At 36.6% G+C, this 14,726-nt stretch overlaps 1 protein-coding gene across 7 annotated transcripts in view; it reads left to right on the top strand.

Annotated features, from left to right (window-relative positions):
* LOC107643671 (probable plastidic glucose transporter 1) overlaps positions 1-14,726 on the top strand; it is a 20,060-nt gene that overhangs the window by 1,303 nt on the left and 4,031 nt on the right. For 6 of the 7 annotated variants that reach the window (XM_021123970.1, XM_016347386.2, XM_021123969.1 and 3 more), the window contains 5 exons: positions 45-245; positions 3,945-4,044; positions 10,709-10,821; positions 13,954-14,047; positions 14,125-14,281. In XM_021123970.1, coding sequence (XP_020979629.1) covers positions 45-245; positions 3,945-4,044; positions 10,709-10,821; positions 13,954-14,047; positions 14,125-14,281 — 665 coding nt within the window. The remainder of the gene's footprint in view (positions 1-44; positions 246-3,944; positions 4,045-10,708; positions 10,822-13,953; positions 14,048-14,124; positions 14,282-14,726) is intronic. The other variant, XM_016347389.1, reaches the window with a different exon arrangement.

Raw genomic sequence — 14,726 nt, 5'->3', positions numbered from 1 at the left:
GGTTCTAGCTATATATGAATTAATAAAAATCACATGTTTTGCAGAGTAATGAATGGCCCTATTGTTTCTGTTGCTCGAGAGCTTGGCTTTGATGGAAACTCATTTCTTGAGGGACTTGTTGTCAGTATTTTTATTGCTGGTGCATTTATTGGGAGCTTAAGTGCTGGTCCTTTGGCAGATAAACTTGGTTGTCGGCTCACATTTCAGATTGATACCATACCCTTAATTCTTGGGGCTATAACAAGGTAACATAATAACATGGTTCATGAAATTTAACTGCAGCATCTGTTTATTCTTGCATATATAGAGGTTATCAAGTTTTCATGTTAGAAATTTGAAAAGGAATCCTCTTAACTTCATAACTGTCTATTAGGGCATCAAAAGTTTTGGATAATATTATTTCCATAATTGATTCATTTCTGTGAATTTTGAGACCTGCAGTTTCTTCCAACAAATGGTGCACACTTCAAAAGCTAACTGGTTTTAATTTGATTCAAATTCGATCGAATCACTGGGTAGAAAGTTTGCATGCAATATGGTTCCAAGTATTTAAAAACAGTTAAAAGGTGTTAGTCAAAGCCAAAAGCCTACTTTGATATCTTACTTATTCATATCTGAAGTGACCCATATCCCAAAAGGATATGATATGCCAGTAAAGATCATAATTTACCATGAGTGTTTTAAGTACCTGAGGGAAGTAGGAACCATATCTTAAGAGCTAGCTATTAAGGGGAAGAACCACTCTTCTTAAGTACAATATAAAACATCTCATGCTACTCGATGTGCGACTATGGGCATCTAATAGTGTGCACTTAAAACCTTTGGTTGCAAACAGTTCATTTGTATGATAGGACTTCTCTTTTCTTTTATCTATCCTTTTGCTATTGCTGTTTTATTTTTTGTCATTTCCCTGATTTGTTTTTATTGTTTTTCATCTCTCCACACTCCATTGTAGCCTAGATTGTAGACAGAAAAGTGAGTCCAATAAAAGGCTTGTACTTTTCTTTTAGCTAAGATAATATGCTGGAATTATGTTGTTGATGAGCTTTGTCATTTAGTAGTGAGCTATATTTACAATTGGCTGTCAAGAACTTAATTAAGATTGGTGTGGAGAGGTTTGTTCCTCTTCTTTTTTATCTTTTCCCTCAATTTTCTAATTATGTAGTTTTTCTTTTCTTCGAGCTAGATATAGATTTTTTGTTAACATTTACCATTTAGGGTTTCTTTGGGATAATCTCTAATCTTAAAAGCATGGTAGAAATCATAGAAAATAGGCAGAGATAAAAGAAGAATTATGTGTATGTTCACACACCAAAGTCTGATATTTGTATCGAATTAGGTAGAAAATAACAGTGTAGGAATTGCAAAAATAGAAAGAAACGCAAGTTAGAGAACTATAGCAGCTCTTATTCTCCTAAGCCTATTTAAAACTAATGCTGGAATGTATTCTCTCGCACACACTCATACAGATAGTCTCTCATCTTGCTGCCTATGGCCTATGCTAACTCTGCAGAGTTGGTTACAGTGTGCAGCTTCCCACTACTCTCTAATCCTCTCTATGTCCATTCCCACTTTTAACCTTTATTTAAACTAACAAACTGTAGGTTCCTAACAAAGCAACCTTTAAAGTCCTTCGATCACCTCATACCTATCCGGGAGTTACTTTAGAAAGTAATGTTCATGCATTATCCTAGTGGAATATAGTGGTTTGTAAACTTATTGCCAGTAATACTATTTGAAAGATCCCTTTTTCTCTTCGGCTAGTTGAATGAATATCACTATTTAGTCTTGCTTATTGAGCTTCCCATTACAATTTCTATCACTTTGGTATCTAAGAACATTACATTGGAAATTTCCTTTATATGATGCTTCTTTAGGGCATCACATAGTTTGAAGTATGATTTTGAGCCAAATCGATAGGAACTAACTGCTAATATAGTGATAGGAACTGAGATCTAGCAGAATTAGGGATTTTATTGATGAACTAGGAATTGTGAATCACAATCCCCTTATTGAAATACACTGTTGGATCTAACCAACTCTCTCCTGAACTAACAAACTGAACATATTTTTCTATCTGACTAAAAACTAACTATTCCCTAGTATTTATAGGCAGCAGCTAGGCCTAGCCCTACTGCTCCTAAACCTGCTAAGCTAGCTTAAAAGGAACAAACAACTTGCTTCTATCATTACTCCCCCCTGGACAACCACCTTGTCCTCAAGGTGGATCTCTGGAAAGGAGCTCCAATTGCTCCACTCCGGGATGGCTTTGTACTCCGACCAACCCTCCTCCTCAGTCTCAGGTTCCATAACCAGCAATTTGAATTCCTTGTTCTTGCACACATGCTCTGCTGAGTATGGTTTATCGCAGAAAAGGCATTCGCCTCGTGCTCGTTTAGCTTTGTACAACCCATTGATTGCTAAGGTCACGCATCCCTCGGCCGTTTTGGCGGCTCCACCCCTGACTCCGCACCCTTGCTTGCCGGACCCGTCGCCACCGGTACGAGTACCGCCTTGTTAGTAACGAAGTTTTGTGTCATAGGCGTACCCACACTGTGGCTAGGAGCAGCCCGCAGTGCCATGTTACGATTCTCCACCTTCTGCACCAACTCCATCAACTCATCCACAGTCTGGAACGAGAACAGCCTGCATTCCTTACTCACTTCCAGCTTCAATCCATTCAAGAACACGTCAATCAATAATTCTGGAGCCAGACCTTGCAGCGGACGTGCGTGCAGCACAAACTGGTCAGTAGAGTCCTTCATGGTGCTGGTTTGTTGCAGCTTCAGCAGTGATTGATAGGGACTCTGCATCCGCTCAGGCTATAAGTGACGTAGTAACGCCACGCGAAGGGACTGCCACTGCAGCGTCGGCGCGGTCGCGTCCCACCACCGGAACCATGTGAACGTGCGGCCTTCCTTGACGAATGTCGTCACCGCGAGCCACTCCTCTTCCGGCACCGCACTGAGCAAGAAGAACTGCTCCATATGTTTGATCCAGGTCATCGTGTCCTCACCGCAAAATATTGGGAGTTCTAGTTTTCTCCACTGCTCCGGCGCGGTTCTGCTTCCTTGCTAGCCGCTGGCGGCCTGGTGCGATGCCGGAGAACTCCGGTCATGGCAGATTAGAGCACCCTGATCCATGGAATCCACTCATGCATCGATCCTCTGAAGCATCTCCTGTAGCGTGCGACACGTCTTCAAATCGGTCAAAACGTGATTCTATCGCATCCAATCTCCCTTCCATTTTGTGCGATCGTGGTTGCACCATTCACCACAAGTACCAGGATCCATGGACTTCTGATACCAGTTGATAGGAACTAAGATCTAGTAGAATTAGGGATTTTATTGATATACTAGGGATTGTGAATCACAATCCCGTTATTGAAGTACACTGTTGGATCTAACCAACTCTGGAGAGAATTTCCCTCTCCTGAACTAACAAAATGAACAGATTTTTCCAACTGACTAAAAACTAACCAATCCCTAGTATTTATAGGTAGCAGCTAGGCCTAGCCCTACTGCTCCTAAACCTGCTAAACTAGCTTAAAAGGAACAAACAACTTGCTTCTGTCATATAGCTACTCATTCTATTCCTTGGGAACTTATTTAACAGGGTTTACCTTCTTTTTGTTCTCTCTTGTCCTTTTATTAAGGTGATGGCTTTTGCTCCTGTTAATGATTGTAAACTATGTTTCTGATACTTAAATTTTGTTAGGTAACAGGGAATTTCATAATATTTCTCTATTGTAGTTAATGAATTTTCTGTTCATATCCTTTCTTTTAAAATATGATTTTGTTATGTATTAGATGATTGCTCACTATTTTGTGATTCCTTGTGATTCATCATTACTTATATTGATCAGAAGGCAAATGCTATGATTTAACACTTTTGTTGCTTTTCTACAAAATGGTCAGAACTTACATATTCTGATTTATTTCCAGTGCAAAAGCCCACTCGTTGAATGATATACTTGGAGGAAGATTTCTGGTTGGTCTTGGTATCGGCGTGAATACAGTTCTTGTTCCCATATACATATCTGAGGTACTTGTTGATATCAACTATATAGCTTTGGAAACCGTTTTCTTGCTTTCTAATGATACTAGGTTGATTTAGCTCATGTCAACACCATATACTAGGTCCTGTATTTTCCATTAGTGATTCTGTAAGAACCTGGCATCTAGAATAAGTAGAAGAAAGAAATAGTAATAGAAGACAAGGGAGACGGAGTGATATTAGATATCACCCAATTTCCCAGTATTTGTAATCATTATCAAGTAAAAGGAAGGTATTCAAGACACCTGATTCTCTCCTAGAGTGTGATCCTATCTTTTTCCCTCTTTTTCCATGTCTTCTCACTACTTCCCACAGCCTTTTATAGTTCCCACCTCTCTCTTATAACAATGCCCACTCTTACTCATTTTCCAGCTAGGCAAGTTAGTTACAAAACCCACCCAAGTCCATATTTCACTCAATTACGATTAGATCCTTAATTTCTAAATTGGCTTGGTACACAGCAGATGCTTATTAATGAGAAGAGAAGAGTACAGAGAGATAAGAGGACCTTAGCTAATAGAAGGAAAAGCTATGAATGATGCAATAATTTCTTTCTAATATCATCACTTATTTGATAGTGAGACCCATTTGAAGGAACATTTTCTTCGCTCATGCAGAAACCAAATGCTTATTGGCTTGTTCGTTTAATTGTTATTATGTATCAATGTGATTTTTAGACTCCAATCAAGTGTTCAACTACGTTTTTTAAGAAACAGTGTAAGTCTCCCAGAGATATTTAGAAAGCAGAACAGAATTAAGTAGCCGCAATATATGAATGCAGTAGAGTGTAATAGAAGAGAATAGGAATAAAGAAGAATATGAAATCACATAGAAGGAAGTATCACTATGATATCTCCTAAATCAGAGAATAACTATATTATGTGTGTATAAGTGTATTAGAAATAATAGAACTGATATTCGACATTTGAGAGGCCAATTCTCTCTTTATTCTTACTCTACATTCTTCCTAACCTCCAATTGCTCCTCTTGTTCTATATATAACCTCTCACGTCTAACAAACTCCCTAAAATTCGGTTCCCCTCACTCCTTAGACCTCATTCGATTATTTTCTTCTTGCCTCTCCTCCAGTAGTATTTTTTGGAATAAGTTCTGATATTTGCCATGTTTTCATTATTTTTTCTTTATTTGATTAGAATTAGGGGTTCCCTGTTTATTAAATAGAGGTTAGTGTTCCTTCCATACAGCACACCGTATTCAATCAGAGTAATTATTCATATATTTTCAGTCTCTATTTACTCTCTCCTATTTAGGTCCATAATCTTAACCAGTATCAGCATTACCATCTGTTCATGCACTAGCCCACAATTTAGCCAAGTTCAAAACGAATAAAGCTTAACCTACAGACATCGTTCCAATCTACTCTTACCCGACCTCATAGAGGTAGGACACAGTGACATCAGTTTGGTCCCACTTATCTAATTAAGTAATTGACTCCTAAGATATCTCCTATTTATCTAGAAGGAAAATCTTAACAACTTCTCCAACAAAGGGAACGGTTATCCATTTTCAAAGGTGGAATTACTTTAAAAGGTGGTTATCTAATCTGCTATAAATACACCGACACTTCTCAGGTATATTCAAGTCCCAATTTACTAAAAACCTGCCTAAAGTCCTTGCTAACTTAAGTATCAGAGTCATCCCCACCTCCTCACGAGGAACTCGAACGGTGGCACTTCGGCACCAGCACAAGTCGGACGCTGCCTCAGAAGGAGTCTAGACTTCACGTTCAGGCCCAAATCACCGTTCCAGGTAACTGACGGAACATTGGTGCCATTGCCGGGGATCTGAAGCTCAACACTTGATAATGGCAGATGATCAACAAGATGGTCAGACAACCATTCGACATGAATAGGATGCAAGCATATTAAAGAGGCTGGAATACAGTTTCTATGAATACCAGAAAACCCGTAAAAACTTCTCCCAATGGACAGACGATATCAAATGGGGATGATGATTTTGCTTCTACAGTTAAATTGGATTAAATATACTAAATAAATGCACCCGTAGCCGCGGCTAACACACCAGCCCCCAATGCACCTTCTCGATATGATGATGACCGCACCAACCATGGTGGATTGGAAACCGCAAATTCATCAGCATCGTCCAAAAAAAAAAAGTGGTGATCCACTCTAAAGATTTTTACTTCCAGTGCCGATCTACACACCAGACAGAAAAATCAACCACAGATACCTACTCATGGTAATGGAACAGTTGCATATTCCTAAGTGCACAAATTTTATGAAAATAAATAAATAAATAAATAAAATGGTCATACTGAATCAGTGAAGAAAGAATGGAAAACATTGCTCTTCGGCTACTTTCTTTGCCGGTGTTCTTGCAACCTTCCTTGCCATCATCACAGCTTCTCCCTCTCTCCTCTCCGATGTTTTTGTTACCTTCGCCAGACATGGAGAACAGGATGGGTATGACCGCGTCGCACATAATGAAAGCCACAAATCCGCTCGTCCCTGCCTCTTCTCCTTTCCTGAATCCTCTTCCATCAACACCACCTCCCGAGCCGGTAGCATTAGCTCCCTCCTCAATGGCTCCATTAAATGCAAGAGCTAGTTCCTTGACGCCCTCAACATTAGTGCCTCCATGATCTTGAAGCCCTCGAGCGAGGTCGCTCTGAAGCCTCCTCCATGATCTTGAAGGTTCCCGATTACCTCTTCAGGTTGAACAACAAAGCAATTGTGAATTACGGACTGATCGCTCTATTCCGAATCTGGGTTCTCATGCTCTGGTTGCGTCTCAACCACCGGTTAAAACCAAACCCACGAGCCCGACTCCCAAAGTGGAGTCTAAGGAGATTCAAATAAAAGGGATATGAGACCGTATTTGGGTGCATCTTTCGTTGGTTGCTCACAAATTGCATCACTGCCAATGAATATGAAAAAAAAATAATTCTGTTGTAGAATTTGATGCTCACTCCAATAAAGATGAATGTCATTAAAAAAGAAAGCACACACAACCAAAACAAAAGAAAACAAAGCATTGTCTTAAGCCAACTGAAGAAAAGAATGTTTAACTAAAAGAAAATTTAATTGGCAAAAGAAAATGTGAAAAAGAAAGGAGGAAACAAGACCGATACTACTCTAGGTCTTTAGCAGAAGAAACAACTGATCTGATTAGCTGTTTGTTTGGGCGCCATTAAATCAATAAGAAAAGATCTTTTTACATAGAAAAAAGATCTTTTTTATTTTTTAGTGTGTTTGGCAATTTTTTAATAGTAATAGTAAAAGTACTAGAAAAATATAAAAATATCTTTTGTGAGAAGTTACAATTTATATCTTTTTTCTTTAAAAAAAAGATGTTTTTCATATAATAAATGAATAAAAAAAAGTATTTTTATCTTATTTTATTCAAACATAATTGATAGATAAAAAAATATTTTTGCATGAGATCCAAATATAAAATTATTTTTACTTTTATAAAAGATTTTTTTAAAAAGATATCATTTAAAAGATCTTTTTCGAGAATGGTGTCCAAAGAAGCCCTAAAGAAATTATGAAAAGTCTTGTAAAAGGAATTTGTTCAATGGATTTGTTGGCACAAAAAATACAATCATACAACCAAACAATGATAGTGAAATTGGACACAACATAAATGTAAGTTTTGTGGTATAATCACTTTTATGAAAGAGACATCAAAGTCATGAAGAGGAAGGGAAAAATCAGAAGAAAGTCAACCTGTCAAGAGGAAGTATATAACGGAAACAATAAATTATCACACGAAGAATATACTCCAATAGCAAACGGGGGTGGGAGAAAGAAATCGCCTAACAAGTCTTATCCAATAGAGGTTATAGTAGGATTCAGTGAACCATTAATACTTGGACCTAACAAAATCAAGAAGTAGCAAGAAAATAAGAGGAGAAAACTGTACTATAAAAGGGGCATGTGAACTCAGAATGTGAACAAGCCTTCCAAGAATTCATAAAATTCTTGTGGCAAGAGTAAAGCTCATCTCCTACCTAGCTGTGCCTGTCTACTTCAACAGTAAATCTCCAAACTAGCCAGTACAAAGTCTAAGACAATAATAAAATCATGATCTAAGAAACACTATAGTCACCTTCAGTATCAAAAGAAGTCGACAAGAACGACATTCTCATAATTTAGAGACGGGTGACTCCAAATGTTGAATATATCAAGTTCGATATCCTTCCTCTAGAGTAAAGGGAGGCAAGGAGATTAATGAAAGAAGCTCAACGCTACACCTTAGTTTGTAATATTCTCTATAAAAGTGGATCTCAACACCTCCCGACTTCGAATACAAAAGGTTTTAGATGAAACCCAAAGTGAAATTTATGGAATTCATCTGGGGGCAAGTCACTGGCAAAAAGGTGTTACAAGCTGGTTTCCACTGATCGACTTTTCAGAGCTCACACAAATACTATAAGCATATGGAACAACTCAAACCACCACTGAAAATTCTCCCTTTCGACATGCATATGGCACAGAAGCCATGATTCCCATTGACATAAATAAAGAAAAACCAAGGGCAACATTCTACAATGAAGTCGGAACACACAAGAACTTGACCTCGTTCGAGAAATCTGAGAGCAAACTCAGATAAGAGAAGAAGCTTTGAGAAAATTTCCAATGAGGTTGGTAACATTCAAGCTAAAAAAGAAGAGCTCGACCTTCTTTCAGAAATTCAATAGCAAACTCGGATAAGAAAAGAGATTTTGAGGCAAAGGATGGCTACGAGATTGCCACAAACAACCTCATCTTGATAAGAAAAATATCGGGCTACAGAGGTTGGGCGAAGGAAAGCTGACAGCAAACTGGATAGGACCCTACAAGATCACTGAAGTCTTGGAAAAGGGTTACTACAAAGTATCCGACCTCAAAGATGACAACTTAGTCGTATAAAATGGAACAACTTCACAAAAACAAGTTGTCCAAAGAAAACTTGTTCCAGCATCTACAATATAAGGACAACTCGGTTTAAACGAGTTGTGCCAATTATCCATATTTTCAACCAACTTGTATCGAGCACAAGTGTCAATCTAAGAGAAAAGCTTTAAAAGTGATTTGTATAAAAACAAATCATTAAAGCAAAGCATTAAAAAGTGATTTGTATCAAATGAATCTCTAAAGCAAAATTGAAACAACTCGATATAAAATGAGTTGTAAAAAATTAAAAGGGTAAAAACAAAAATGACAAGAAAAACAACTCTTCAACCAAACGACTCGTACAGAAACAAGTTGGAAAGGAAAGAATTGATTGTAAATGTTTTGAACAAAATCGAAACGTAAAAACAAACCTCCAACAGCTCGGGTGAAATGAATTGTATCACACACAAGGATAACCACCTTGTAAAAAATAGAAAGGGAAGGAAATACGCATATAATCCCTTCACTTAAGGTGCCATTTTATGCTCGACAAAGTGCAAAAATCACGAGCCGACCTTTTTATTGGTCGCTCGGATAAAGCGACGAGGTTCAAATTGGTGTCCAATGGTTATAATCTGGCTTGATGATTTAAAATAATTCAAGGTCATGAGTTGAACGAAATCGAGGAAAAAATAACCATATAAGCAATTTGCATTAAAACAAATCGCGCAAAATAAATTGATATATAACGAGTTGTGCTTCGAAAGAGTGACTTGTATAAAAAACAAGTCATCTATAAAAAACTCGGAATGAACGAGTTGAACAAATTATTGAAAAGCTTCATTTGATAATCCGATCCGCTTGATTGCTTGAGTCCAACTTCATAAAGCTCGACCTCGAGCGGGCACGATGGATAAAGCAACGAATTCCGATAGCTATAAAGATGATCTGATACTTAAAAATGACTCAAAGTAAAACAAAGTTGTAAAACAAGTTATAAAGTCCTAAAAACAGCTCGGATTTAAACTAGTTGTATGAAATCAGATAAAAAAATAGCCACGTTTTAATTAAATGATTTGAAATGAAACAAATCACAAAACCTTAAAACTACTCGTATTGAACGAGCTAGACGAGGTTATACTCAGAAATAATTACGAGTTTTAAAATAAACGATTTGTATCAAAACAAGTAGTAGGAAATCTGTACTATAAATTTGAAAAATGATTTGTATTAAAACAAGTCATTAAGCTGCAAAACAACTCGAACTAAACGAGTTGCATGAAATCCGATCAAGAAATAATCATGTCTCAAAATAAGCGATTTGTACCAAAAACAAAGTCGTGCAACAAATCTACAATATTCAAAACAACTTCTCACTTCACAGGTCCCAGCACTATCAGTGACTTCCCATTACTGCCTCCCTCCAACTACTGACCACATCACTGACATTGTCTTGTTTAGCAATGTTGCCTCCATTTGTTGTGTTATCTTCTGTTGATCAACGCGTTGACAAAAAGATGTTGGCATGGCACAAATGGTATTCATGTAGGACACATGTGGATGATTTTGCCATGTCAATATTTTCTGTCTGTTGTGTGATGTAATTAGTTAACTGGGACTAAATTGTTAATTATATGAAACATAAGAGGGCAGAAAAAGGATAGAAAGAAAAGGTATAGGACCAAACCGAAAATTTTGGTAAGTTAAGGGACCAAAATGCATAATGTTGACAAAAAGAGTAAGACAAAAATAATAAGTCGGTTTCATTCATATGTCTGTTCAATGTGTCGTAGGTTGCTCCGACAAGATACAGGGGGGCACTAGGCTCTTTATGTCAAATCGGCACTTGTGTTGGCATTATTGCTTCATTATTTCTTGGAATTTCTTCTGAGAATGATCCACATTGGTGAGTTTCTTGTCTACTTTTTTTGTTTTAAAAACTAAATTAGTATTTAACTCATAACTTTTCTCAATTTCACATTTTTATTTCATGAATAATTAGTTAGGCCTTCTAAATTCTGTTCACCACAACTAGTTGGAAAATGGCTTGGTTTTGTAAGACTCCCAGAGATATTTAGGAAGCAGAACAGAATTAAGTAGCAGCAATATATGGATGCGGTAGGGAGTAATAGAAGAGAATAGGAAGAGACAAGAATATGAAATCACAGAGAAGGGAGTATCAGTGTGATATATCCCAAATCAGTGAAGAATTATATTATGTAAGTGTGTATGAGTGTATAGCAAATGATAAAAATGATATTTGCCATTTGGGAGGCCAATTCTCTCCTTAATTCTTACTCTACTTCGTTCTTACTCTCTAGTTACCCCACTCTTTTCTATTTATAACCTCGTTCCATTATTTTCTTACCTCTGCTCCTATATGAAAATTGAAAAGGAGTTATTTTCCCATTCTGCCCTTGATCTTCCTTACTGCTGAGGTGTGTTAGGACTGAAATTCAGTTCTATGTATTTTCATCTTGTACTTTTATTGGTAATCTGTCCACTGCAATTTTTTTGATAAGAAATAGATTGGGGTTTAGAAGTTTTATCACAATAGATAAGGATTATTCAGTAAAGGGCATACCCAAAGACACCGCAAAAACATAAAAGATAGATAAAAGGGGTTTTTCCTATTAGACATCTAAGAAATATGTTCTTAGCAACCTAGATCAGAGAGATAAAAATTGAATCACTCAATTTTCTCCATGCAACAAGCCGAAACAAATCATTCACCTCACTTAATCACACTAAAAAAACGTGCATAAAGTACTAAGGAAATTTTATTCATGAAAGTTGTGTAAATTGTCTCACCAAAGGTTTAAATAGGCCCCTAACAAACTAACTAAAAGATAAGATAACTTAAATTAAATATCCTAAAGATAAGATAACTAATTTAAATCAGATTTGATCTTATTGGATTAGATCAGATTTGATTTAAATTTTAAAATCCTAAAGATATGATAACTGATTTAAATCAAATTTGATCTTATTAGATTAGATCAGATTTGATTTAAATTTAAAATCCCTAAAAATACTACTAAACAAATCAAGAGTAAATCAAATCTTCGAACAAACTCTAATAGCAAAACAAATTAAAAATAAATGACTAAAATTCGAAAATTAATAAATTATGCCTTCCATTGAATTTGAAAAACTTTATTGGGCTTCTTGTTGTCTTGCTTTAGCTCAATGGGCCTTATGAATTGTTGCCCTTTTAGCACCACTATTTTTGAGACGGACTCTTGGTCTTCTTAATATCTAAGACTGGCATGGCACAATTCTTCTAGAATTTAGATCCTTGAATATGACAAGATTATCATTCTGTCCCTTAGCTCTAAGATGACAAAAATACCATCTTTCCTCTTCAAAAAGATTCGTCCTCGAATTTTGAATGAGATGCTCTTCGTCCCTCCAAGGAATCCAAACCCAATCTCTGGGTTTAAATACCATGGTTTGATGGCTCTTCTCTACCCATTGAATTGTGACCATGTCCTTCATGTGTGCAAGTTCAATATTTCCAACCATACTTTCACCATCTTGTCCAAAGTGTGCAATTTGTCTTCCTTTCTTTTCATCCATATTAATGCCTCCATAATTGATCAGTGAATCTACAAAGCCTGGGAAAATTGATATAAAAACACTAAGAATTTCGTGGTTAGATGTATGAGAAACTAAGGATTCCATGGAATTCAATGATACTAATGTACTCTTGTCTAAGCTAGAACTTTCTAGATGTCTCTCACAAGTGTGTTTATTGCTCTCAGTTTCTTTGTCACTCATTGACTCCTCTCACTATTCTCATATTTTCTCTCAAAACTCTCGCTTTCAATTAAACATTGATCCTTTTCACTCAAACACTCACTTTCTTTCTCTGTTTCTTCTCTCTGGATTTTTAAATTCCTTACATCCCAAGAACCCAGTTGAGAAATTCTACACTTTTGAATCTTCCAAGGACACATCACCCTCTACAGCATACTCAACAAATTCTTCCATCTCTGGCTTTGAAGAAGAATGAAAGATAGGCGTAGAAGAAATTCTCTTCTTATGGCGATCTATCATTTGTTGCATCTGCTCCCTGTCAATGGCCAATTTGACCAAATCCTCCATGGTTGCGTAACGGTAACGTTGGACTTTATCTGCAAGTTCTTCACGTAATCCAAACAAAAATCATTCCATAAGAACCTCAGGACTCCTTTTAATATTAGCCTTGTCCATCAAATATAAAAACTCCTTGTGGTTCTCCATCACTGATTGTGAACCTTGTTGCAACTTACAAAATCTTCAAAAAAATTCATTGTGGTATGATGATGGCACAAACTGGTTCCTCATAATTTTCTTCATAATTTAATTTTTTTTGCGACTTTTTTTTGTGCAGACAATGACCTAAAAATAGAATAATTGGAAAACCAAAATAAATAAGAATTTTTTTCGTTTTTTTTTTAACTCTAACGTGAATTTACAGAAATTAAAGAGAAAAAACAAAGAGACTAAACAAGACCCATGGAATGTGTAGATAAATAAGAATTTACCTACGACGTGGATACCAGATGATAAGAAATAGATTGGGGCTTAGGGGTTTTATCACAATAGATAAGGATTATTCAGTAAAAGGCATGCCCAAAGACATAGCGGAAAAAAGATAGATAAAATGGGTTTTTCCTACTAGACCTCTAAGAAACCTATTCTTAGCAACCTAGGTTACCGGAAGAGCTTTTCCTATTAGACTTTCAAAGAACCTATCCTTGACAACCTAGATCAGAGGGATGAAAATTGAAGCACTCTGGTAGTGATGGCCTTAGGGATGTCTTGATTTCAATTTTTTGCACTTAGAACTTAAAATGCTTAAAACTAATATGAATACATTTTTAAAATATTCACTGAAATAAAACCTTTTCATGAATTCATATGGGAGCTGGCTTTTGGTCCTCTCTGGTTTACTCTGATAATGATTCTTGCTTTTTCTGTATCTTACATTCTTTAGAAACTGGAACTTATTTTCGAATAATGCCTATATGCCATTGATAAATATATATTTCAGGTGGAGGACAATGTTGTATATTGCGAGTGTCCCTGGTTTTGTTGTTGCACTTGGTATGCAGTTTGCTATCGAGAGTCCACGGTGGCTTTGTAAGGTAGGACTTTGTGATCTCTCTATGTGACAATTTATAAGCTTGTACACTCTTTACAAAGCTATAATATTTCTGGTCAGGCTGGGAGAATGGATGAAGCTAAAACAGTAATACGGGAGCTTTGGGGTGCATCTGAAGTAGAGAATGCAATTGAAGAATTTCAGTCTGTCAGCATGAGTGATGGCAGTGATTTGGACAGTAGATGGTCAGAGATCCTGGAGGAGCCACATTCTAGAGGTTGTATGAAGGTGGTCTTGGCTATTCTGTGCGTGGAAATTTAATCTTTTCCCTAACCGAGATTGAGTATCTGGCTAGGAGAGACATATGTTCCATAGGCATATAGGTCATTGTCTGGAATTGTGTGGCACCATATGACACAAATGATTTTGCAAAAAATTAGTACAGGGGCATGAGAAACTGAAAAAAAAAAAATGGAGAATCAGGTGAAGCTTTAGGTTTCCAAGAGCTGTTGGACCTAGGGATTTGGTGCTAAAGAGATTCACAGAATACTCACAGGCGGGAGGGAGGTGTTCATTACTATGTTTGGAATATGAAACATTTGTAACTGATGGAGGGAAAAAAGTTTTAGGGTGTCCTAAAATATATAATGATCATTAGTCAGCCTCCCGTAAAATAGATAAATACTATCTGAAAATAAATAAAGATAAACAATAAATAATAC

The sequence above is a fragment of the Arachis ipaensis genome, chromosome B05 (genome assembly GCF_000816755.2).
Source record: "Arachis ipaensis cultivar K30076 chromosome B05, Araip1.1, whole genome shotgun sequence".
Lineage (NCBI taxonomy): Eukaryota > Viridiplantae > Streptophyta > Magnoliopsida > Fabales > Fabaceae > Arachis > Arachis ipaensis.
This window is presented reverse-complemented; position numbering and strand designations above follow the sequence as displayed.